The sequence below is a fragment of the Nerophis lumbriciformis genome, linkage group LG04 (genome assembly GCF_033978685.3).
Source record: "Nerophis lumbriciformis linkage group LG04, RoL_Nlum_v2.1, whole genome shotgun sequence".
Classification (NCBI taxonomy): Eukaryota; Metazoa; Chordata; class Actinopteri; order Syngnathiformes; family Syngnathidae; genus Nerophis; species Nerophis lumbriciformis.
This window is the reverse complement of record NC_084551.2, coordinates 45,685,828-45,709,378: the sequence shown is the minus strand read 5'-3', so window position 1 is coordinate 45,709,378 and position 23,551 is coordinate 45,685,828. Positions and strand designations below refer to the sequence as shown.

The 23,551-nt window shown below is 39.6% G+C and overlaps 2 protein-coding genes across 4 annotated transcripts in view; one reads left to right on the top strand and one right to left on the bottom strand.

Moving 5' to 3' along the window:
- Window positions 1–2,461: 2,461 nt before the first annotated feature.
- On the top strand, window positions 2,462–20,000 carry seraf (Schwann cell-specific EGF-like repeat autocrine factor). The gene is made up of 5 exons (XM_061956274.2): window positions 2,462–3,045; window positions 8,037–8,132; window positions 11,455–11,559; window positions 14,325–14,420; window positions 19,738–20,000. Exons 1-5 carry the CDS (start codon window positions 2,829–2,831, stop codon window positions 19,848–19,850), a joined length of 627 nt encoding a protein of 208 aa, XP_061812258.1. The 5' UTR covers window positions 2,462–2,828; the 3' UTR covers window positions 19,851–20,000.
- The window catches only part of vwde (von Willebrand factor D and EGF domains), a 107,285-nt gene continuing 90,737 nt past the window's right edge, over window positions 7,004–23,551 (bottom strand). For 2 of the 3 annotated variants that reach the window (XM_061956228.2, XM_061956243.1), the window contains exon 32: window positions 20,004–20,298. In XM_061956228.2, the coding sequence (XP_061812212.1) occupies window positions 20,284–20,298 (15 nt within the window). In that variant the 3' untranslated portion in view covers window positions 20,004–20,283. Of the gene's footprint in view, window positions 8,122–20,003; window positions 20,299–23,551 lie in introns of those variants that run through there. The other variant, XM_061956236.2, reaches the window with a different exon arrangement.

Here is a 23,551-nt window from a genome sequence, read left to right as displayed (position 1 = left end):
TAGACCTCCACCCCAGATCACACCTCACTCCTACCCACTTCTCCAAAGTGGGCTGGCTCAGGGTGGAGGACAGAGTAAAACAACTTGCACTGAGCCTAGTCTATAAAATCCGCTACCCCTCCCTGATACCGAAGTACATGTCAAACTACTTCCTTAACGTAAATTACCGCCATAACTACAACACCAGAGGGAGCTCCACTAACCACGTTAAACCCAGATTCCGATCTAACAAAGGTCTTAACTAGGGCTGCAACAACTAATCGATTAAATTGATTAAAATCGATTATAAAAATAGTTGGCGATTAATTTAGTCATCGATTCGTTGGAACTATGCTATGCGCATGCGTGGAGGCTTTTTTTAAATTTTTTATAAACCTTTATTTATAAACTGCAACATTTACGAACAGCTGAGAAGCAATAATCAAAATAAGTACAAAAACAGTACAAAACAGCGCCAGGGCGGCACTGAGGCTACGTCTCATGAGGTGGAGGTAAGCTAGCCAATAATATGTCATGTGCAGCTCACGTGACGACGCCGTCTCCTTTGCTGGAAACATACGAAAAATGGCGCAGGAAAACAGTATGGATAGTTTAACGGAGAAACATCTTGAGGTTATTGCTTCAATGGAGAAAAGTGTACGACCTAAGTCGTCAAAGGTGTGGGAACACTTTACTGTAAAAACTTCAAAGAAGACCGTTTCCTGCAAAATGGCACGGAAGTACAACATTGCTTCAGGAGCACCTGAAGAAGAAACATGTGGAGCCATGGATGAAGGGAAGAACTTACGGTACGGTCCATAGTGGCAACAGGCATTCATGAGTTCAACTTTTTTGTGAGTAACGTTAACGTTATGCCTTTGTTGCAACGCGGGGCTGATAATGTGTCTCCGGCACATTTGACTCCATTTTGAGAGAGAAAACGCACGGTTACCAATTTCGAAATAAACGTAACGGACAGAAATATCTCAGGTTGGTTTCATAATGGATCAATGTAGCCGGGCCCGATAAAGCTATATAAATATATTTAGATTTCAGTATAACTAAACGTTATGAAGGTACTGGAATATTTCATGCTATTATTCAGAAGCAGCCTAAAATGAATCCTTTATTATTCACAACAGAAACGAGTACAATATCTGATTCAGTTCTGATCTGATGAGTTACATTTCTGTTTTATTATTGCTGTATGCTGCATCCCCAATGTCCAGAACATGGTGCCAGTATGCTGGGTTTTTTTTCAATAAAATACTGGAAAGGATAGAAATGTAGTTTGTCTCTTTTATCCGATTATTAATCGATTAATTGAAATAATAATCGACAGATTAATCGATTATCAAATGAATCGTTAGTTGCAGCCCTAGTCTTAACTCATTATCTTTCTATGCCACATCAATATGGAATGCACTCCCAACAGGTGTAAAAGAAAGGGCATCTCTATCCTCCTTCAAAACCACACTAAAAGAACACCTCCAGGCAACTTCAACCCTAAACTAACACCCTCCCTTCCACATCCCACCTCCTCGGATTGTAAATAATCAAATGTAAATAATCAAATGTAGACACTTTTTCTTATACTTTCTGATCTCTCTCTGTGTGTCCACTAGTTGCTGTACATATCCTACCAAGTCAGTCCTACACTGTTCCAATGTCCATTTCTCTGATGATGCAATTGTTGATGACTGAAGTGTTGATATCAACCAAACCTAAACCGCCCCTCCTCCATATCCCACACCCCGGATTGTAAATAATGTAAATAATTCAATGTATATACTCTGATGATTATCTTGTGTGATGACTGCATTATGAAAATAGTATATATCTGTATCATGTGGACCCCGACTTAAAGAAGTTGAAAAACTTATTTGGGTGTTACCATTTAGTGGTCAATTGTAGGGAATATGTACTTCACTGTGCAATCTACTAATAAAAGTTTCAATCAATCAATCAATCAAAAACCCGAATAAGTTTTTCAACTTGTTTAAGTTCGTTGTGGTGAATGAGTTTCCTCCGCCGGGTGGCGGGGCTCTCCCTTAGAGATAGGGTGAGAAGCTCTGCCATCCGGGGGGAGCTCAAAGTAAAGCCGCTGCTCCTCCACATCGAGAGGAGCCAGATGAGGTGGTTTGGGCATCTGGTCAGGATGCCACCCGAACGCCTCCCTCGTTGGGAAGACTACGTCTCCCGGCTGGCCTGGGAACGCCTCGGGAGGAGCTGGACGAGGTGGCTGGGGAGAGGGAAGTCTGGGCTTCCCTGCTTAGGCTGCTGCCCCCGCGACCCGACCTCGGATAAGCAGAAGAAGATGGATGGATGGAACTTCTTTAAGTCGGGGTCCACGTAATCAATTCATGGTAATATATATTTAATATTTAATATTCGATCTGTATTTGCTTGTGTTTTCTGTCCTTGTTGTTGAAAGTGCCTTGACTGTTGAGTGAAATATAAATGTATGTGTGTTGTTCAATAAATAAAAAATAAAAAAAAACACTTTTGCCAACGTAGCTAACTAGCTAAGAGGCTAGCCCGTTAGCAAACGAGCTAAGAGGCTAGCCACGTTAAGCGAACACTCTTTCAAGTTTGTTGGCAAACAAAGTAATGTTTTAAAAGGAGGTAGTAAGTGTTATGTGTGTATATAAATATATATATATTTTTTATAAATGACACATTGTAAGTGGCTAATTTTAAAATATAGAGTCTAAGCGCGCTTCTTTCCGGTTCCCCTGCTCCCCCGGCCTCCACCCCCACCATCGACCCTCCCCGCCGGCGACACAGTCCCCCGCCTTCCCGCACTCACCTCCTGGAGGTCTGGTTGTGGTACGAGGACTGTGTCGGTCATGGCTTTCACGGCGTCTCTGGGCTGGGCGGCTCTCCTCCTGGCCGCCTCGGTGTCGCTGTGCTGGGCTCGCTCGGACGCACCACGCGGGGTCGCGCAGGGCTTCGTCTTCGACCCGAAGGCGACCTGCGAGCCCCGGTGCGCCCACGCAGGAGTCTGCATCCGCAACAACACTTGTCTCTGCGCCACGGGATACGAGGGAGACTCCTGCCAGTATGGTGACTAAACTCCTGCATTCTCTTTATTCTTAGTAGTTCTGTGCATGCACTATAAAAAGTTAAAAAAGTTAAGGTACCAATGATTGTCACACACACACTAGGTGTGGCGAAATTATTCTCTGCATTTGACCCATCACCCTTGATCACCTCCTGGGGGGTGAGGGGAGCAGTGGGCAGCAGCGGTGGCCGCGCCCGGGAATCATTTTTGGTGATTTAACCCCCAATTCCAACCCTTGCTGCTGAGTGCCAAGCAGGGAGGTAATGGGTCCCATTTTTATACTGAGCAAATTATGATAATTAAATCAAGTATTAGGCAGTGCATGTAAACAAAACAGCTTGCTGATGTTTATATTGCAATATATTCACACAAAGGTTACTTTTGAACACAATATGCAACACTGTATTGATTCAAATATTGGAAAAAACGCACAGAAATGAGCATGTATTTTTTTAAATGTCAAATATAATGGAGATGCTCATTTTAAAACTAAGATAATTTAAGGCAGGGGTGTCAAACATACGGCCCGCGGGCCACAGGTTTTATCCGTCTCGCGGGATGAGTTTGCTAAGTATAAAAATGAGCCGAAATTTTTGAATGAAAGAAACTGCTGTTCTAAATGTGTCCACTAGGTGTCGCAATAGCAATTCTTTGTATCTTTGTACATGATGCTACATATGTAAAAAAAAAAAAATACACCACGTTAGTGCACCTTTCGAGGAAAATGATCAAACTACATAAATAACATACTGTAATTTGATTTTGATATTATTTCATTTATCTCGATAGATTGAAAATGAACACCAATGAGTTGACTGATGAACATTATCACATCATTTATTCAGAAAGTAGAAATAACGACAAATGAAGGTAGAATACTATCAACCCAGGGGTCGGCAACCTTTAAAATAAATAAATGATAAATGGGTTGTACTTGTATAGCGCTTTTCTACCTTCAAGGTACTCAAAGCGCTTTGACACTACTTCCACATTTACCCATTCACACACACATTCACACACTGATGGAGGGAGCTGCCATGCAAGGCGCTAACCAGCACCCATCAGGAGCAAGGGTGAAGTGTCTTGCTCAGGACACAACGGACATGACGAGGTTGGTACTAGGTGGGGATTGAACCAGGGACCCTCGGGTCGCGCACGGCCATTCTTCCACTGCGCCACGCCGTCCACTCAAAGAGCCATTTTGACCCGTTTCACAAATTAAAGAAAACAATGGGAGCCACAAAACTCTTTTGAAATTTAAAATTAAATAACACTGCATACTAGAGATGCGCGGTTTGCGGACACAACCGCGGAGTCCGCGGATTATCCGCGGTTCGGGCGGTTGAAATAAAAAAAAAATTAGATTTTATCCACGGGTCGGGTCGGGCGGTTGAAATAAAAAAAAATTAGATTTTAAATAGATTCAGGCGGGTGGCAGTTAAACCAATTCGGAAATATATATACATAGTTAAAAAACGAGCAGGCACCTGCAGCATATGCCACAACAGAAGAAGAAAAAAAAAAAGAGATGGACACTTTTACGGAGCGGAGAAGGGACGCCTCGCCGGGGTCCGGGACCGAGGCTCCTTCCCCCGAGAGGGCCCCACCGGGAGCCGTAGCTGAGGTGATCCGCGAGAAGAGCCCGACGTACGTCCAGGGTCACCACCGCGCCCACCGCACGACACCCCGCCTCGTCCGCCTTCGCCGCGGCCGGCGTCACGCGCAGCAGGTAAGCAGCTTACCTGCCCGGCACCCCCGTGGCCGGGGGCTCGTAAAAGGGGTCACTCCGCGCGCTCCGCCCGCGCAGCTTACCTGCCCGCCACCCCCGTTGCCGGGGGCGCGTAACAGGGGTCACTCCGCGCGCAGTGCGCTCACGAAAGGGGTGGGGCAAGCAGAACTGGCGCTGCGGGATGAAGGCGCCGGGTTAAGGCGCCCGATGCCGACGATCATCAGACCCCAGAAAAGGTGTTGGTTGATATAGACAGCAGGACGGTGGCCATGGAAGTCGGAACCCGCTAAGGAGTGTGTAACAACCCACCTGCCGAATCAACTAGCCCTGAAAATGGATGGCGCTGGAGCGTCGGGCCCATACCCGGCCGTCGCCGGCAGCAAGAGCCGCTAGGGCTAGGCCGCGACGAGTAGGATGGGCGCCGCGGTGCGCGCTGAAGCCTCGGGCGCGAGCCCGGGTGCGAGGGACATCGCACCTCCACGTGCTTGGAGGTGCGCTCAGCGCGGCTCCCAGATGATTGCTGCATTGGATCAGTCGCCTTTCTTTAACAGGCAAAAGCTTTATAACCTCACTAATGCCTTGCATCGTCTATATTAGATATATAACAACGGGCGGGTGCGGTGTTGATTAAATGTTAATTCGGGTGGATGCGGATGGTTGACGACTTTTGTCATGCGGTTGCGGATGAAATAATTGCCTATCCGCGCATCTCTACTGCATACAAAGTTTTTTTTTTACTTTGTGCTATGTATAAACCAGGGGTCTCAGACACGCGGCCCGCACCTTAATATGAAAATGTAATGTTAGTGCGGGCCGCAAGTTTTATATGAATGGCGCTTGACAGCGTCATACTTGCCAACCCTCCCGATTTTTCCAGGAGACTCCCGAATTTCAGGGTAACTATTCTCTCGGATGTCTGCTGATTTTCACCCAAACAACAATGATAAGGGCGTGCCGTGATGGCACAGCATTTAACACCCTCTACAACCTGTACTAACAGCATGACAGCCCAGTTACAGTACATGTTATATGAGGCTTCTGCAGACACACATGAGTGACTGCAAGGCATAGTTAGTCAACAGCCATACAGATCACACTGAGGGTGGCGATATAAACAACTTTAACACTCTTATTAATATGCGCCACACTGTGAACCCACACCAAACAAGAATGACAAACACATTTCGGGAGAACATCCGCACCGTAACGCAACATAAACATAACAGAACAAATACCCAGAATCCCATGCATCCCTAACTCTTCCGGGCTAACCACCAAACCCCGCCCACCTCAACCGACGCACGGAGTGGTGGGGGGGGAGGGTTTGGTGGTAGCGGGGGTGTATAATGTAGCCCTGAAGAGTTAGGGATGCATGGGATTCCGCCTTGCTGTCACTTACGTGTGCAAGCAAAAGCTGCATACAACATGTGACTGGGCCGGCACGCTGTTTGTATGGTGAAAAAGCGGACACGACGACAGGTTATAGAGGACGCTGAAAGCAGTGCCATCATGGCACGCCCTCAGTATCGTTGTCCGGGTGAAAATTCCGGGAGAGGCACTGAAATCCGGAAGTCTCCCGGAAAAATCGGCAGAGTCGGCAAGTATGCAGCTCGGCTGCATCAGAGTGGTCAAAGAGACGCATGCGGCTCCGGAGCCACGGGTTGACGACCCCTGTATTAACTGCAACATATAAGTGTAAAAAAAACATTATGATTTGTACATTTTCAGAATGTGCTTGTTCGATTTTTAAACAAAGAAAACAATCTGAAGTTGTCTTTATTTTTTATTTTTTACCAGTCCGGCACCACTTGGGAGTAGATTTTTCTCCATGTGGCCCTCGATCTAAATTGAGTTTGAAACACCTGATTTAAGGTCATCCTTATTTAGTCCATCATTGGAAACCATTCAACACAAAACAAAATGCACAATTTCAAACAGTATAGGAAAAAAAGTGTGATAAAATAGTAAGTAGTTGCAGATTATAATGAAGGATATTTCAAATAAAGTTAGTCGGTGTTGTTTTGCACTAAAAAGTGTCCTTAAAGGAGATTTTTGGCACTCAAGTCTGAAAGACCTTAAAGCACAGGTGTCAAACTCAAGGCTATCATTTTAGATGGCCCGCAAAAACCTGGAATGAATATGCGCCTTTTTTTTAATTTTTTATAATATTTATTTATTCATTTGAAATCATAATACAGGTACTGAGAAAACAGACCTATTTTTTCCCCTTCCCCAAAAAATAAAAATTCAAAAATTACAAAAAAAATGTTCCTACATTTCATGCTTCATTTTATACGGCCCACAAAAACCTGGAATAAATGTGCGTCTTTTCTTCCTAAATGTATTCACCTTTCCATTTTGACAGGAAAACATACATGTATTGCAAGCAATTTTATATCTTTGAAACTTGATTTAATGTTAAATTCCAAAAAATGTTCCTGTTAAAATCAAAGTAAGTACTTAAATATCGCCTGGGCTCATGATTCTTAAGCAAGTATCCATCAAATTGTGCAATGTAAAAATGGTGTTGTTTTTTTTACGGTAAAAAACAACTGGTAACTTAGTCGCAAAAATTCTACAGTAAATAAAAAAAACCGCAAAAACCTGGAATGAATGCGCGTCTTTTCTTTCTTAATGTATTCACCTTTCCATTTTGACAGGAAAACATACATGTATTGCCAGCAATTTTATATCTTTGAAACTTGATTTAATGTTGCATTTCAAGCATTTTTCCTGTTAAAATCAAAATAAGTACTTATATATCGCCTTGGCTCATGATTCTTAAGCAAGTATATCCATCAAACTGTGCAATATAAAAATGGTGTTGTTTTTTTTACGGTAAAAAAAATAACTGGTTATTTAGTCGCAAAATTTCTACCGTAAATAAAAAAAAAAAAACTGTGGTATCGTTTTTCCACTTACAGTAATACACCATAGATTTTACAGTACAAACAGTGGTATTGCATTTACAGTTTTATTTATAAAATGTAAAATTTACAGATTTAAAAAAAGTAAAAAAATATAATTAATTATGATTAATGCCTATATATTATTCACTGTTAAATGTGGCCCTTTGAGGGCAGTAATAACTGCCATGTGGCCCTCAAGGAAAACAAAGTTGATACCCTGCCTTAAATTGTGATGTCTAAAACATGTGTTCTTACATACGCGTGTGTGTGTGTGTGTGTGTGTGTGTGTGTGTGTGTGTGTGTGTGTGTGTGTGTGTGTGTGTGTGTGTGTGTGTGTGTGTGTGTGTGTGTGCAGCCAACTGCTATCCCAAATGTAAGAACGGAGGCGTGTGTCTTCGTCCTGGAAAATGCCGCTGTCCTCCAGGATTCGGAGGGAGGTACTGTCACAAAGGTAAACAAAGTAGATCTTAGTGCAGAAGAATACTGTAAGAACATGTACAATAAGCACGACATACTACTGTGCAAACAATCTCTAAGAATCTGATATTTTGTTTACATTATATATATATATATATATATATATATATATATCAATGCTAAATACAGTTGTACCTCGTACCAAATGTAATACAATCCAAAAGGTCATAAGCAATTTTTCCCATAAAAAGTAATGTAAATACAATTACAGTCGTCCCCCGTTTATCGCAGCTATTTGGTTCCAGGCATTACCGTGATGAACATATTTTCACAAAGTATGATTATTATTAATATATAATGAGCATAACAAATGTTTATGACCTTCCAAATATAATTTAGAACATAGAGCCATCTAAACATGAAATAACACCCATATTAGGGCTGGGCAATACGGTTGAAAACTGTATCACGATATAAGTGTTTTGTATCAGTTGATATGGATAATTGTCGATATTTTTCATGTCCTATGGAAAATAAAGACCGGGAGAAAAATATATCAACTGTAAATATTTTTATTTGAAATGTAAACTTCCTCTTATTCTAATCCTGTTAGCTATCGAGGCAAAAAAGAAAGAGAATGTCAACACAAATATGGAAAACAATCGATGTAAACAAAAATCTAAAATCACATTAAGATTAAATTAAATGAAGAGGTTAAAATAATGAATATGTAAGAAATGCTAATAAAGTGTAACACAATTGCGCAAAGTTAAAAACGTAAACAGAGAAACCCGAGGAGAACTATTTTCCGCAGGTTTACTGCCGGCTGTGCTCTAAAGGGTAAGGCGGTGTGGTATTATTACAGTACTACTGATTACGAGCGCCTTGGTCGAACTTAAAAAAATTCCCCCAAAAAACTTTTATTTTATCGATAATTTCTTCGCTCTCTGCAGCACTCATTTTTTTTCACTTCTCTCTCCATGCAGAGAATCAACCACGAGACAAGACGGCGCAACCAAACTTGATAGTGCCTTTATTCATGCAACAAACATTGCTTCGCTACTTCCTGTTTCTTTTGATGAAGAAAAAAATACATAAATCGAATGCAATTTTTATTGATGTTGATTGCGATGTGTATTGATATCGTTTAATCGCCCAGACTTAACCCACATAGTCACCTTTACACACGATTAGTAACTTGGAGTATGTTGTACTGTAGATTACAGTACACCAAGACCCTCCAAGCGTCCTCACTATGGCAGTCACCCGGCCACTACAACACGGTCATTACGTGAAAATACTTCATCACATCCTGGTTCAGTCCTCCAAGGTAAAACTGGGCCGCGTTGTCATTCCGCCACGATCATGCCAAAGTTTCACCGATGTGGAGTTGAGGATGAAGTGTATCAAAAAGTTGGTCAACTTGATTGTCGCGGTGTAGCTAGCGCTAAGATTAGCCGCTGTGCTGTTAGTATTGTTCACCCTTAGCCCGGAAACCGAAGTTATCTTTATCATACGCCACAACATAGTAGAACGTAAGACAAATATGGCACTGAAATACATATGAGACATTAATAAGACTTACTTTAACACTTTAATGTGTAGACTATGCTGGAAAAAAATATATTAAAAAAAAAGGTGTACCGTGTTTTTCGGAGTATAAGTCGCACCAGAATATAAGTCGCACCTGCCGAAAATGCATAATAAAGAAGGAAAAAAACATATATAAGTCGCACTGGAGCCCGGCCAAACTATGAAAAATACGGTATATATATATATATATATATATATATATGCAATGTAGTGAGGATGCAATATGTGACGTGGGATGACTAATGCATTCAGGAAAGAAAGAAAAAAAGAAAGAAAAAAAAAACAGAGAATGTTAGTGTCACGTGCAGAAATCAACGTGAAATATATATAAAGTTCAGATTAGATGTAAGAATTAACATTTAACATCACTTTTCCTTTTATTAAAGACTCTCGTTGGCTGTCTGGAGTGGAGAGGTACCTTTTTGTACACTGCAAAAAGTCAGTGATCAAAAAGAAGAAAAAAAAATACAAAAGTTAGGGGTATTTTATTTGAACTAAGCAAAATTATCTGCCAATAGAACAAGAAAATTTGGCTTGTCAAGACTTTCCAACACAAGTACAATTAGCTAACTTCAATGAACCCAAAAATACTTTAAAATAAGTATATTCTCACTAATAACAAGTGCACTTTTCTTGGTAGAAAAAAAAGAGACATTTTTGCTCAATATGTTGAAAAGTATTCTTAAATTAAATAAATGCTAGTGCCATTATCTTGACATAATGATATGCGCTTGGCATTACATTTCTTGAAACCAGCAAACTTATACTAAAAACTAATTTATTGTTCTTAATGGAAAGGCAACAAGGCATCCGCTTGTTACTCTCTACTCGCCGCTCAGGCAAATCATATTGTCTAAAAATGCATTTTTCCATCGATAACATGACATCATCGCGCCAAGTGCATGCTCTTTCAGTCAATTAGTGCGCATATATACAGCCCGGCCCCCGGCCAAAAAATGTTTAATTGTAATTTTGAAGAATTCATCTGAATGTGCATGAACTATTTCTGTTTAAAATTGTTAGAAATGTCACATGTTAAATGTTAATATTAACTGTCAGTTTGCTGTACTGTTCCAACTGTACTACTATATGAGTACGTATGTTCTATGTTTCATTGAAAATAAAACAGCAAAGTCCATTTGGCTGTCATCCGTTTTAATTATGAGACACAATTGTGTCAAAGTCATGATGTTTTATTTCATGCTTGAAATAAGAAATTAATACTTTAAAAAAGTAGTTTTATACTTGTGAGTGTTGATGACACAGCTTTGCAACAGTTGATATTCTAGTTTCAAGCATGTTTTACTCAATATAAGTCATAAAATCTCAGCAACAAGCTGTACTATCTTACTGAGATCATTTAGGACCAAAAGCCTTAAAACAAGTAAAACACTAACATAAAATCTGCTTAGTGAGAAGAATTATCTTGTCAGACAGAAAATAAGCAAATATCACCCTTATTTGAGATATTTAATCTTACTTAGATTTCAGTTTTTGCAGTGTACTAGTTATTTCTTGACTTCAATAGTGTTTCTCACTTTCTTTATCCAAGTGCTGGCACTCGCAACTTACTTTGGCCCCACGGCGGATTATTCCGCGGGCAAACCGACAAGTTTTTTTTTAGGAATTTTCCTCAAAATTGGACTCCTATGAAAACCCGAGGTACCACCGCTTGAATTATTATGTAGTATTCTAAAAATGTCATATCTTTGCTGGTTGATGAGAAATGTTGAACGCTCTTTTTTTCCTGTGTTTTCGTTCAGTGACGTGCGACGGCGGATGTTGGAACGGAGGCGAATGCAACGCCGTCAACGGAGTGGCCAAGTGCATCTGTCCTTTCAGCTGGACGGGCTCCAAATGCCAAGAGGGTTCGTTTACGGCCTTGTCTAAGTGGGGGGAGGCCAATACTTTCGTTATATATAAATCATAAATTGCTCATTTCCCAACTGATTTCCATGCGGTTTACTTTGTCAACGTAAAAAATACTTGTGCTACTAATACACATTATATTTTTTTGTAATAAAAAAAAAAATCCCAAACTATGGCGGATTACCGTATTTTCCGGACCATACGGCGCACCGGATTATAAGGCGCACTGCCGATGAATGGTCTATTTTTGATCTTTTTTCATATATATATGGATTATAGGGCACATTAATTAAAGGAGTCATATAATTATTATTTTTTCTAAATTGAAAACACGTCCTTGTGGTCTACATAACATGTAACGGTGGTTCTTTGGTCAAAATGTTGGATAGATGATGTTTTACAGATCATCTTCAAGCCGCTTTCTGACAGTCGCTTCCGAATGCACCGTTTTGTGGGCGGTCTTATTTACGTGGCCTCACCCTCGGCAGCGTCTTCTCCCCGTCATCTTTGTTGTAGCGGTGTAGCGTGCAAGGACGGGAGTGGAAGAAGTGTCAAAAGATGGAGCTAACTGTTTTAATGACATTCAGACTTTACTTCAATCAATAACGGAGCAGCATCTCTTCATCCGGAAACAACAACACAGGAAATGTGTCCTGTGAAAAATCGTCCGACCGGAACTCTAATAACTAAAGTTTCTTGGGTGAATAATGTTAACTCACTACACCGGTATGTTTTAGTGCTTTCATGGCGAGTTTACTGACAGATATAAGTAAGAACTTTACGCTATTTAATATTAGAAATGGCAACAGCGGAGGATGAATGTCCCATAACAAGGAGATAGAGAAAAAGAAGAAGCTTATCGACTACAGTGTCGATAAAAGACGGACACGCGCAATTTTTCAGGATTTATGCAGATCCCAAATACACATCAGAAGGTAAGATAAGTTCCTTTTGCATAATATTGCGAAACAAAACGGCAGATAATATGTCTTACCGTATACACACACCATAATAATACTCGTATGTTGAAGCACATCAAGCAATGCGGCTTCATAGCTTCCCAAAGTCGTACTAAAACATTTTGATAGATTTTTGAGCGCCGTGTGTAATGTTCTATATTTTCAATGGAACATATAAAATGTTGGTGTTGTTTACTTGAGTCATATTGCCATCATAGTGCAGTCTACGCATATCTTATGTGTGACTGCCATCTACTGGTCACACTTATCATTACACCATGTACCAAATAAAATTGCTTCAAGGTCGGAAAGCAAAACCAGAATTATTCTGTACATTAGGCGCACCGGGTTATAAGGCTCACTGTCGAGTTTTGAGAAAAAGAAAAGGATTTTAAGTGCGCCTTATATTCCGGAAAATACGGTACTATTGATGTCTTCGTTTCAACCGTTCAGTGTATTTTACAACCATACGCAGTAGTGGTGTCAAAAAAGAATCGATTTTCGAATTAATCGCAATTCTTATTTGTAACTATTCTCAATTGATTAAAATGAAATGAAATATATATTTTTTTAAAGTATCTGTCCTGTCCAGCCACTCAGACAAATCATATTGTTGATGTAGAAGATCATATCTGCTGTACAGATTTACTTTAGAAAAGAAAAGTGTTGGATACTTCTCTCATTGCCTTATTTGTGTTTAACTTTATTAAATGTTTGGGTAGAATTTTACTACTACAAGTAATATAGAAATGAATCACAACTGTTGACCTATTTTATGGAGGAATGTAGTTAATCTTAGAACTGGCACCCAATGTTATAGAAAAAGTATTGATTTGAAATCACGAATTGATTCTGAATGGAATCGTTACCCCCAAGAATCGAATCGAGTCATGGGGTGCCCAAAGATTCACAGATGCAGCTGGATGTGTGTCTTCATTTCTGTGCCGTCACCAACAATGGAATACTTTGCCACTGTGTATCTACAAGTTTAGACATGCAGCTCAAAGGGTCGTGACGTATCGAGTTATATCTATGGCTAGCGCGCTAATCGCTACCTAGCTTAAATGCTAACATGAATCTAAACTTGCATAAACACGCTTGTGCGCATTGAAGCTACAGGCCGTGCACTCTTATAACAAATAACTATAATTTCGGTCAAAATAACCGCGATATGAAATTTTCATATTGTTACATCCCTACAGCCAAACTAATTGCTTTTTTTGTCTTCACAGAGAAAAAGAAAGTATAAGTCCCTCCGGAGTATAAGTCGCACCGGCCGAAAATGCATAATAAAGGAAAAAAACATATATAAGTCGCACTGGAGTATAAGTCGCATTTTCTGGGGAAATGTATTTGATAAAACCCAACACCAAGAATAGACATTTGAAAGGCAATTTAAAATAAATAAAGAATAGTGAACAACAGGCTGAATAAGTGTACGTTATATGAGGCATAAATAACCAACTGAGAACGTGCCTGGTATGTTAACGTAACATATTATGGTAAGAGTCATTCAAATAACTATAACATATAGAACATGCTATACGTTTACCAAACAATCTGTCACTCCTAATCGCTAAATCCCATGAAATCTTATACGTCTAGTCTCTTACGTGAATGAGCTAAATAATATTATTTGATATTTTACGGTAATGTGTTAATAGTTTCACACATAAGTTGCTCCTGAGTATAAGTCGCACCCCCGGCCAAACTATGAAAAAAACTGCGACTTATAGTCCGAAAAATACGGTAATAATACGCTTGTTAATGTTTCTAATGCTTCGGTGTGCTTTGTCCCCCCACAGCCATTTGTCCCCAAGGCTGCAGGAACGGGGGTCTCTGTGTGGCTCCTGGAATCTGCAGCTGTCCTGAAGGCTGGCTGGGCGGCGCCTGCCACGTCGGTGAGTTCAAAACGTTAACAGAAGCGCACTCTTGTCTATTTTTAAAACTCTAAAAATGCCTCGCATACTGAATCGCCGCTAATGAATGATATTGTCGATAGAACAGATGGTCTGAAAGTCAAGCTAACGCTACGACCGTGCTTTCGTTTCCTGTGGCCCCTTCCCTCTGAAGTGGCTTGTACGCGGCTAACCTTTGCCATAGGCTGACAGGACCTTTAGCTAGCAATCTGAGATCTTTGGTTTTCCTTCCAATTTGTTCCAAAAAGTAAAAAAAGTTGTTTCCCATAAGAAATAATGTCAATCTGAATTAATAAACAATTTTATAGAGAGTAATGGTCAGTCCCTTGAGGATTTTGCAGGGTTTTTTAGTGAATAAGGCATAAAACTCATGGATTTCAGGAAGTTGCAGCAAAACGGCTGAGAGGCTTTTTTTTTTATATAAAATGTAATCAATTTAGGATTTTATTAATTTTAAGTTATCAATGTTTTTTAACCTCAAAAAGCATAGGATTTCAATAAAAATAATGTAATTATGTTGCACTTGTTTTATACCCCACTGATAGGGGTGCACAAAAAATGTATTCACATCCGAATCGTAATCTTATTCATCCCGATTCTAAATCAGTTCATAATTTTCAAACGTCAATGTAATTATTATATTAAAAAATTTTTATAACAATTTTAAAAATATGTTTTTAGACCTTCTCTATGCAACCAGAAGGAGCGTTTTAACCTGTTTTGAAAATGTTTCATAAGAATTATTATACCAATCACATTACCGGTACAAGAATTGGCTTGAATCGAGAATCGAGTCTGAATCAAATTGACACCCCAAGAATTGGATCGAATTGTTAGGTGCCCAAAGATTCACTCCATTACTAGATGGCAGTAGAAGCACATACAATATTTTTCGGACTATAAGTCGCAGTTTTTTTTCATAGTTTGGCCGGGGGTGCAACTTATACTCAGGAGCGACTTATGTGTGAAATTATTAACACATTACCGTAAAATATCAAATATTATTATTTAGCTCATTCACGTAAGAGACTAGACGTATAAGATTTCATGGGATTTAGGGATCAGGAGTGACAGATTGTTTGGTAAACGTATAGCATGTTCTATATGTTATAGTTATTTGAATGACTCTTACCATAATATGTTACGTTAACATACCAGGCACGTTCTCAGTTGGTTATTTATGCCTCATATAACGTACACTTATTCAGCCTGTTGTTCACTATTCTTTATTTATATTAAATTGCCTTTCAAATGTCTATTCTTGGTGTTGGGTTTTATCAAATAAATTTCCCCCAAAAATGCGACCTATACTCCAGTGCGACTTATATATGTTTTTTTCCTTCTTTATTATACATTTTCGGCCGGTGCGACTTATACTCCGAAAAATACGGTACTCATTGTCATCTTACTGCACTGTTTTAGTTCATTATAACTAATAGTAATGATTATAATTACAGAAAGAAACACCTAGCGTACCAGTTATTCGGGATAAGAGCTGTCTCTTGGCAAATTGTTATGCTTTAGGTTGCTAGCTACCCCACCGCAAGTTGGCGTAGAGAATGTCACAGTGAACCTGGAAGATCTCACCAAAACATCCCGTCTTACTTGCTAGCATTAGCTTGTAGCTAACTTTGTTTTTCCAAGCATGAGAAGGAAGCAAGTAGTGTGAAGGTCAGTGCGAAGAAGTGGAAGATATTCATTGAATGAAAGAAAGAACTCGTCAAAAAACAGAGTGTGTAGCTAGCTCACTTGGTGAAGCAGTTGAGGCTTGGGGCGGTATAGCTCGGTTGGTAGAGTGGGTTCCAGGTTCGATCCCCGCTTCCGCCATACTAGTCACTGCCGTTGTGTCCTTGGGCAAGACACTTTACCCACCTGCTCCCAGTGCCACCCACACTGGTTTAAATGTAACTTAGATATTGGGTTTCACAATGTAAAAGCGCTTTGAGTCACTAGAGAAAAGCGCTATATAAATATAATTCCCTTCACTTCGCTTGTAACTGCTCGTCGGGACCATACTGAAGCAGAATGAGTCGATAACGCCAGTCAAGGACGTTATAATAATATCTAAATGGCAGACATTTATCCATGAAAATATGGAGAGGCTGCTGATCGTGTGTTTGATGGTGAATCAGCTGAAAGAGATCCTGTAGAATTTTAAAAGCTGTACATTATTACAAAACCAGTGAAGTTGGCACGTTGTGTAAATGGTAAATAAAAACAGAATACAATGATTTGCAAATCCTTTTCAACTTATATTCAATTGAATAGACTGCAAAGACAAGATACTTAACGTTCGAACTGGTAAACTTTGCAAATTTTTGGCTTATTTGGAATTTGATGCCTGCAACATGTTTCAAAAAAGCTGGCACAAGTGGCAAAAAAGACTGAAAAAGTTGAGGAACGCTCATCAAACACTTATTTGGAACATCACACAGGTGAACAGGCTAATTGGGAACAGGTGGGTGCCATGATTGGGTATAATAGCAGCTTCCGTGAAATGCTCAGTCATTCACAAACAAGGATGGAGCGAGGGTCACCACTTTTTGAACAAATGCGTGAGCAAATTGTCCAATAGTTTAAGAACAACACTTCTCAAACAGCTATTGCAAGTAATTTAGGGATTTCACCATCTTCGGTCCGTAATATAATTTAAAAGGTTCAGAGAATCTGGAGAAATCCCTGCACGTAAGCGGCAATGCCTGTGACCTTGGATCCCTCAGGCGGTACTGCATCAAAAAGCGACATCAGTGTGTAAAAGATATCACCACATTGACTCAGGAACACTTCAGAAAATCACTGTCAGTAACTACAGTTAGTCGCTACATCTGTAAGTGCAAGTTAAAACTCTACTATGCAAGGCGAAAGCCATTTATCAACAACACCCAGAAATGCCGTCAGCTTCGCTGGGCCCAAGCTCATCTAAGATGGACTGATGCAATGTGTAAAAGTTTTCTGTGGTCTGACGAGTCCACATTTCAAATTGTTTTTGCAAACTGTGGACGTCGTGCCCTCCGGACCAAAGAGGAAAATAAACCATCCATGCTGTTCTAAAGCAAGCATCTGTGATGGTATGGGGGTGTATTAGTCCCAAGGCATAGGTAGCTTACACATCTGTGAAGGCACCATTAATGCTGAAAGGTACATACAGGTTTTGGAGCAACATATGTTGCCATCCAAGCAAAGTTATCATGGACGCCCCTGCTTATTTCAGCAAAACAATGCCAAGGCACATGTTACATCAACGTGGCTTCATAGTAAAAGAGTGCGGGTACTAGACTGGCCTGCCTGTAGTCCAGACCTGTCTCCCATTGAAAATGTGTGACGCATTATGAAGCCTAAAATACCACAGCGGAGACCCCCGGACTGTTGAACAACTTAAGCTGTACATCAAGCAAGAATGGGAAAGAATTCCACCTGAAAATCTTCAAAAATTGCTCTCCTCAGTTCCCAAACGTTTACTGAGTGTTGTTAAAAGGAAAGGCCATGTAACACAGTGATAAAAATGCCCCTGTGCCAACTTTTTTTGTAATGTGTTGCTGCCATTAAATTCTAAGTTAATGATTACTTGCAAAAAACAATTAAGTTTCTCAGTTCGAACATGAAATATTTTGTCTTTGCAGTCTATTCAATTGAATATAAGTTGAAAAGGATTTGCAAATAATTGTATTGTTTTTATTTACGAATTACACAACGTGCCAACTTCACTGGTTTTGGGTTTTGTACATTGTTTCAAAAAAACTACAGTAATTGTTTTTACTACATTCTATCCCAGGGGTCGGCAACCCAAAATGTTGAAGGAGCCATATTGGACCAAAAATACAAAAACAAATCTGTCTGGAGGCGCAAAAAATTAAAAGCCATATTACATACAGATAGTGTGTCATGAGATATAAATTGAATTAAGAGGACTTAAAGGAAACTAAATGACCTCAAATAAAGCTACAAACGAGGCATAATGATGCGATATGTACCTATAGCTAGCCTTAATAGCATTTTAGCATCGATTAGCTTGCAGTCATGCAGTGACCAAATATGTCTGATTAGCACTCCACACAAGTCAATAACATCAACGAAACTCACCTTTGTGCATTCATGCAAAACCTTAAAAGTTTGGTGGACAAAATGAGACAGAAACAGAAGTGACATAAAATACGTCCTAGAAAGTCGGAGAAAGTTATACATGTAAACAAACTACGGTGCGTTCAGGGACCGCCATAATTAGTAGGACAAAACGGCGCTCGCCAAATACTCGAATCAGTGAAGCATGTTTAAAAACAGTGTGCTTTATAACAATTAGGGAGGTTTGTGTCATGATTGTCCTCCTATAGAAACCATATTAAAACAAAAAATATATATTTTTCCCCCTCATCTTTTCCATTTTTCATACATTGTTGAAAAAGCTCCAGAGAGCCACTAGGGCGGTGCTAAAGAGCCGCGGGTTGCCGACCCCTGTTCTATCCTATTGTTTTTATGCAATATTTCTAAGCTAAAAGTTAGTTTTTCTTCAAATGTATTAATTAAATGTATTTTAATTCATTTCAATGGTAGAAGTTTTCCAATGCAAGTTTTTTTGAGGTACAAGTTAAGTCATAAAGACACACTTGCATCCTAAGGTACTAATTTAGTTGTAAATGATCAACTTATTGTGAATGAGATGTTTTTTTAGCTCGAAACATGTGCTTACTTTTGGAGCGAACGAGCATGAATGGTTGAATCTTTCCACAATTAGTGATAATAAAAACATTAATAAGAAATTCAATCGCGAAAATGCCAGCGACCACAAAAACTTCATACAATTGCGGTTGGCAACAAAAAGACAGCAAAACAAACAAACCGACCCAGTTTTTTCCAGCTGGGGGAAAAAAACTGCACTTCAAGATGTTAAATATTTATTGATGTGCAGTTTTTACTAACAATAGTCCATTTTATTTTGAAGTTTGTTTACCTATTCGGGATAATTAAGTTACAGTTAATGGAAATGTTAATTGCGTTTGGAATGGTTACTTGCACTATTAGTTATTACAGTTGTGCTTAATTGAAACTATTCAACATTAAATATTGTCAAATGCTTACATTTTGTCTATACGCACAATTGTTTGCTTTTGTCTGTATGTATAATAAGGTCTGCAGTTGTTTTAATTTGCATTAAAATAGATTTGCTGGTACAAGCAGAAACCCTGTGTACCTAATGAAGCGTCCAGTGAGTGTTTTTCCAGATGTGACAGAAAAAAGGAAAAGATTTACGAGCGTCCTTTTTAAGCTAATAAATAACGTTGTGTGATGTTGTTGTTGCTGGCAGCTGAGTGCACGGTGCCGTGCATGAACGGAGGGAAGTGTATCTCACCTGACAAGTGCCGCTGCCGTCCTCCCTACTTGGGCCCTCGCTGCGAGGAGAGGAAGAGACGCCACTAAGGGTCAAGGGTCACCGAGAGTCCTCGGCACAGGAGGTCAATGTAGATTAGTCCATTTATTGACTTGTAATCATTGTCGGAGCCCTGCTTCGTGTTTCTTTGTATGTAACGTGTGTAAAGGAACCATCTGAAATATCCCACCATACCAAAATAAAATCATAGAAATAGTCCAGTTTATTTCATTTTTGCTTGGAAAAGTCTCACTTTTAAAAGCACAAACAAGTCTGAGTGATAGCTGGTGTGTATTAGGAAGAAAAACACTATTTTTAAGGCTAAAATTGCAACAAACTAAATGTGTTTACTATTGTCGTGTTACATTGAGGTAGTGACCACAAAAAAGACAAGTGCAATACATCAAGTCTCCTCTTGGTGGAGACATTCGTACCAAATATTTACATGATCACACTTACACATCTTCTCTCCTTCATTTTCTGTCACGCCCTTGATCCCTGCAAAGTGGCAAACATATTATTATTATTATTATTATTATTAACTGTACACATCAAAGCAATCATGTTCCATCCATCCATCCATTTTCTACCGCTTATTCCCTTTGGGACCACGGGGGGCGCTGGAGCCTATCTCAGCTACAATCGGGCGGAAGGCGGGGTACACCCTGGACAAGTCGCCACCTCCATCAAGTCTTTAGTTTTGCAGTAACTTGTATTTTGTCTTTACACATTATCTTGCCTTGTCCAGTGAAGATTCATGATTTTTAATTGTATGAAGGTTATAGTGTGTCTTTATTACGAAAGCTTTATTTGCACTGAATTTACTTAAAGGCCTACTGAAACCCACTACTACCGACCACGCAGTCTGATAGTTTATATATCAATGATGAAATCTTAGCATTGCAACACATGCCAATACGGCCGGGTTAGCTTACTAAAGTGCAATTTTAAATTTTGCGCGAAATATCCTGCTGAAAACGTCTCGGTATGATGACGCCGGCACATGACGTCACGGATTGTAGAGGACATTTTGGGACAGCCTGGTGGCCAGCTATTAAGTCGTCTGTTTTCATCGCAAAATTCCACAGTATTCTGGACATCTGTGTTGGTGAATCTTTTGCAATTTGTTCAATGAACAATGGAGACAGCAAAGAAGAAAGCTGTAGGTGGGAAGCGGTGTATTGCGGGCGGCTGCAGCAACACAAACACAGCCGGTGTTTCATTGTTTACATTCCCGAAAGATGACAGTCAAGCTTTACCATTGGCCTGTGGAGAACTGGGACAACAGAGACTCTTACCAGGAGGACTTTGAGTTGGATACGCAGACACGGTACCGTGAGTACGCATGCAGCTGCGGCTTCCAAACATTTGATCACTTGCCCGTACATGCGTGCCGCAATGTGCATGTCACGTACGTAACTTTGGGGACTTTGGGGAAATATATGTGCTGTATGAACTTTGGGGAGGTGAACGGTACTTTGGGCTGTGGGATTGAGTGTGTTGTGCAGGTGTTTGAGTTGTATTGGCGGGTTATATGGACAGGAGGGGGGAGGTGTTTGTTATGCGGGATTAATTTGTGGCATATTAAATATAAGCCTGGTTGTGTTGTGGCTAATAGAGTATATATATGTCTTGTGTTTATTTACTGTTTTAGTCATTCCCAGCTGAATATCAGGTCCCACCCGCCTCTCACAGCATCTTCCCTATCTGAATCGCTCCCACTGCCCTCTAGTCCTTCATTCTCACTTTCCTCATCCACAAATCTTTCATCCTCGCTCAAATTAATGGGGAAATCGTCGCTTTCTCGGTCCGAATCGCTCTCGATGCTGGTGGCCATGATTGTAAACAATGTACAGATGTGAGGAGCTCCACAACCTGTGACGTCACGCTACTCGTCTGCTACTTTCGGTACAGGCAAGGCTTTTTTATCAGCGACCAAAAGTTGCAAACTTTATCGTCGATGTTCTCTACTAAATCCTTTCAGCAAAAATATGGCAATATCGCGAAATGATCAAGTATGACACATAGAATGGACCTGCTATCCCCGTTTAAATAAGAAAATCGCATTTCAGTAGGCCTTTAATTTTGTTTTACATCAAATTATGCTAACAAATTTAAATGAATTAAAATGTGTGTTTTAAAATTCAGTGTAAAAAGAAATGTGGCGTTAAAAAAAATCAATTTAGTACAGAATTATTTGTAGCTTCAAAACTTAAGACCAAATTCCAGTAAATTAAAACTGAAGCACCTCTTTCGCCAATTTTGAAACCGGATCGATTGCTTCAGTTTTCATTTACCGGAATTGCGCCTATTAAGCCCTTTAAAAAAACATCTAAAAACTGCCAACAATACTTCATGTACATGTTGTGAGTTAATTATTAACCAAGTATTAGCAATATTTGTATTATAAGAGCTCATGCCAAGGAACTACTTTTAGCAGAGTTGTGATGACAAAGAGCTAACAAGCTCATGCTGATATATTGACATACTGAGCATCCCCTCTGAGTTGGTGAAAGTTCATTCTAGATTTTGAAATCATGCCTTTCACCTAGATGGTAGAACAGAGCTGGGCAAATATTTTGACTCAGAATTTCTGAGAGAAAAAAATGTGTGGGGGGCCAAGGTGTATGTGTGTACAAATTATATGGATGCTAAACAATGTAACTTTACCATGAATTGATTCACGTGGACCCCGACTTAAACAAGTTGAAAAACGTATTCGGGTTTGGGATGTCCGATAATGGCTTTTTGCCGATATCCAATATTCCGATATTGTCCAACTCTTTAATTACCGATACCGATATCAACCGATACCGATATCAACCGATATATGCAGTCGTGGAAATAACACATTATTATGCCTAATTTGGACAACCAGGTATGTTGAAGATAAGGTACTTTAAAAAAATAAAAATAAAATAAGATAAATAAATTAAAAACATTTTCTTGAATAAAAAAGAAAGTAAAACAATATAAAAATAGTTACATAGAAACTAGTAATTAATGAAAATGAGTAAAATTAACTGTTAAAGGTTAGTACTATTAGTGGACCAGCAGCACGCACAATCATGTGTGCTTACGGACTGTATCCCTTGCAGACTGTATTGATATATATTGATATATAATGTAGGAACCAGAATATTAATAACAGAATGAAACAACCCTTTTGTGTGAGGGGAGGGAGGTTTTTTGGGTTGGTGCACTAATTGTAAGTGTATCTTGTGTTTTTTATGTTGATTTAATATAAACAATTTTTTTAAAAAGCGATACCGATAATAAAAAAAAACAATACCGATAATTTCCAATATTACATTTTAACACATTTATCGGCCGATAATATCGGACATCCCTAATTCGGGTGTTACCATTTAGTGGTCAATTGTACGGAATATGAACTGTACTGTGCAATCTACTAATACAAGTTTCAATCAATCAATCAAAAACAAGGTTTTCCAAAATAGGAGAACAACTTCAACTCCAGTTATGGAAAAAAGTGCCAACATGGCACTGCCATACTTATTGTTGAAGTCACAAAGTGCATTATTTTTTTTAACATGCCTCAAAACAGCAGCTTGGAATTTGGGACATGCTCTCAATCAATCAATCAATCAATGTTTATTTATATAGCCCTAAATCACAAGTGTCTCAAAGGGCTGCACAAGCCACAACGACATCCTCGGTACAGAGCCCACATAAGGGCAAGGAAAAACTCACCCCAGTGGGACGTCGATGTGAATGACTATGAGAAACC

Coding starts and splice junctions, on each gene's coding strand:
- seraf (XM_061956274.2), top strand. CDS start 2,829: ATGGCTTTCACGGCGTCTCTGGGCTGGGCGGCTCTCCTCCTGGCCGCC. Junction 3,046..8,036: donor GGGAGACTCCTGCCAGTATG/GTGACTAAACTC, acceptor GTGTGTGTGCAG/CCAACTGCTATCCCAAATGT. Junction 11,560..14,324: donor GGGCTCCAAATGCCAAGAGG/GTTCGTTTACGG, acceptor GTCCCCCCACAG/CCATTTGTCCCCAAGGCTGC.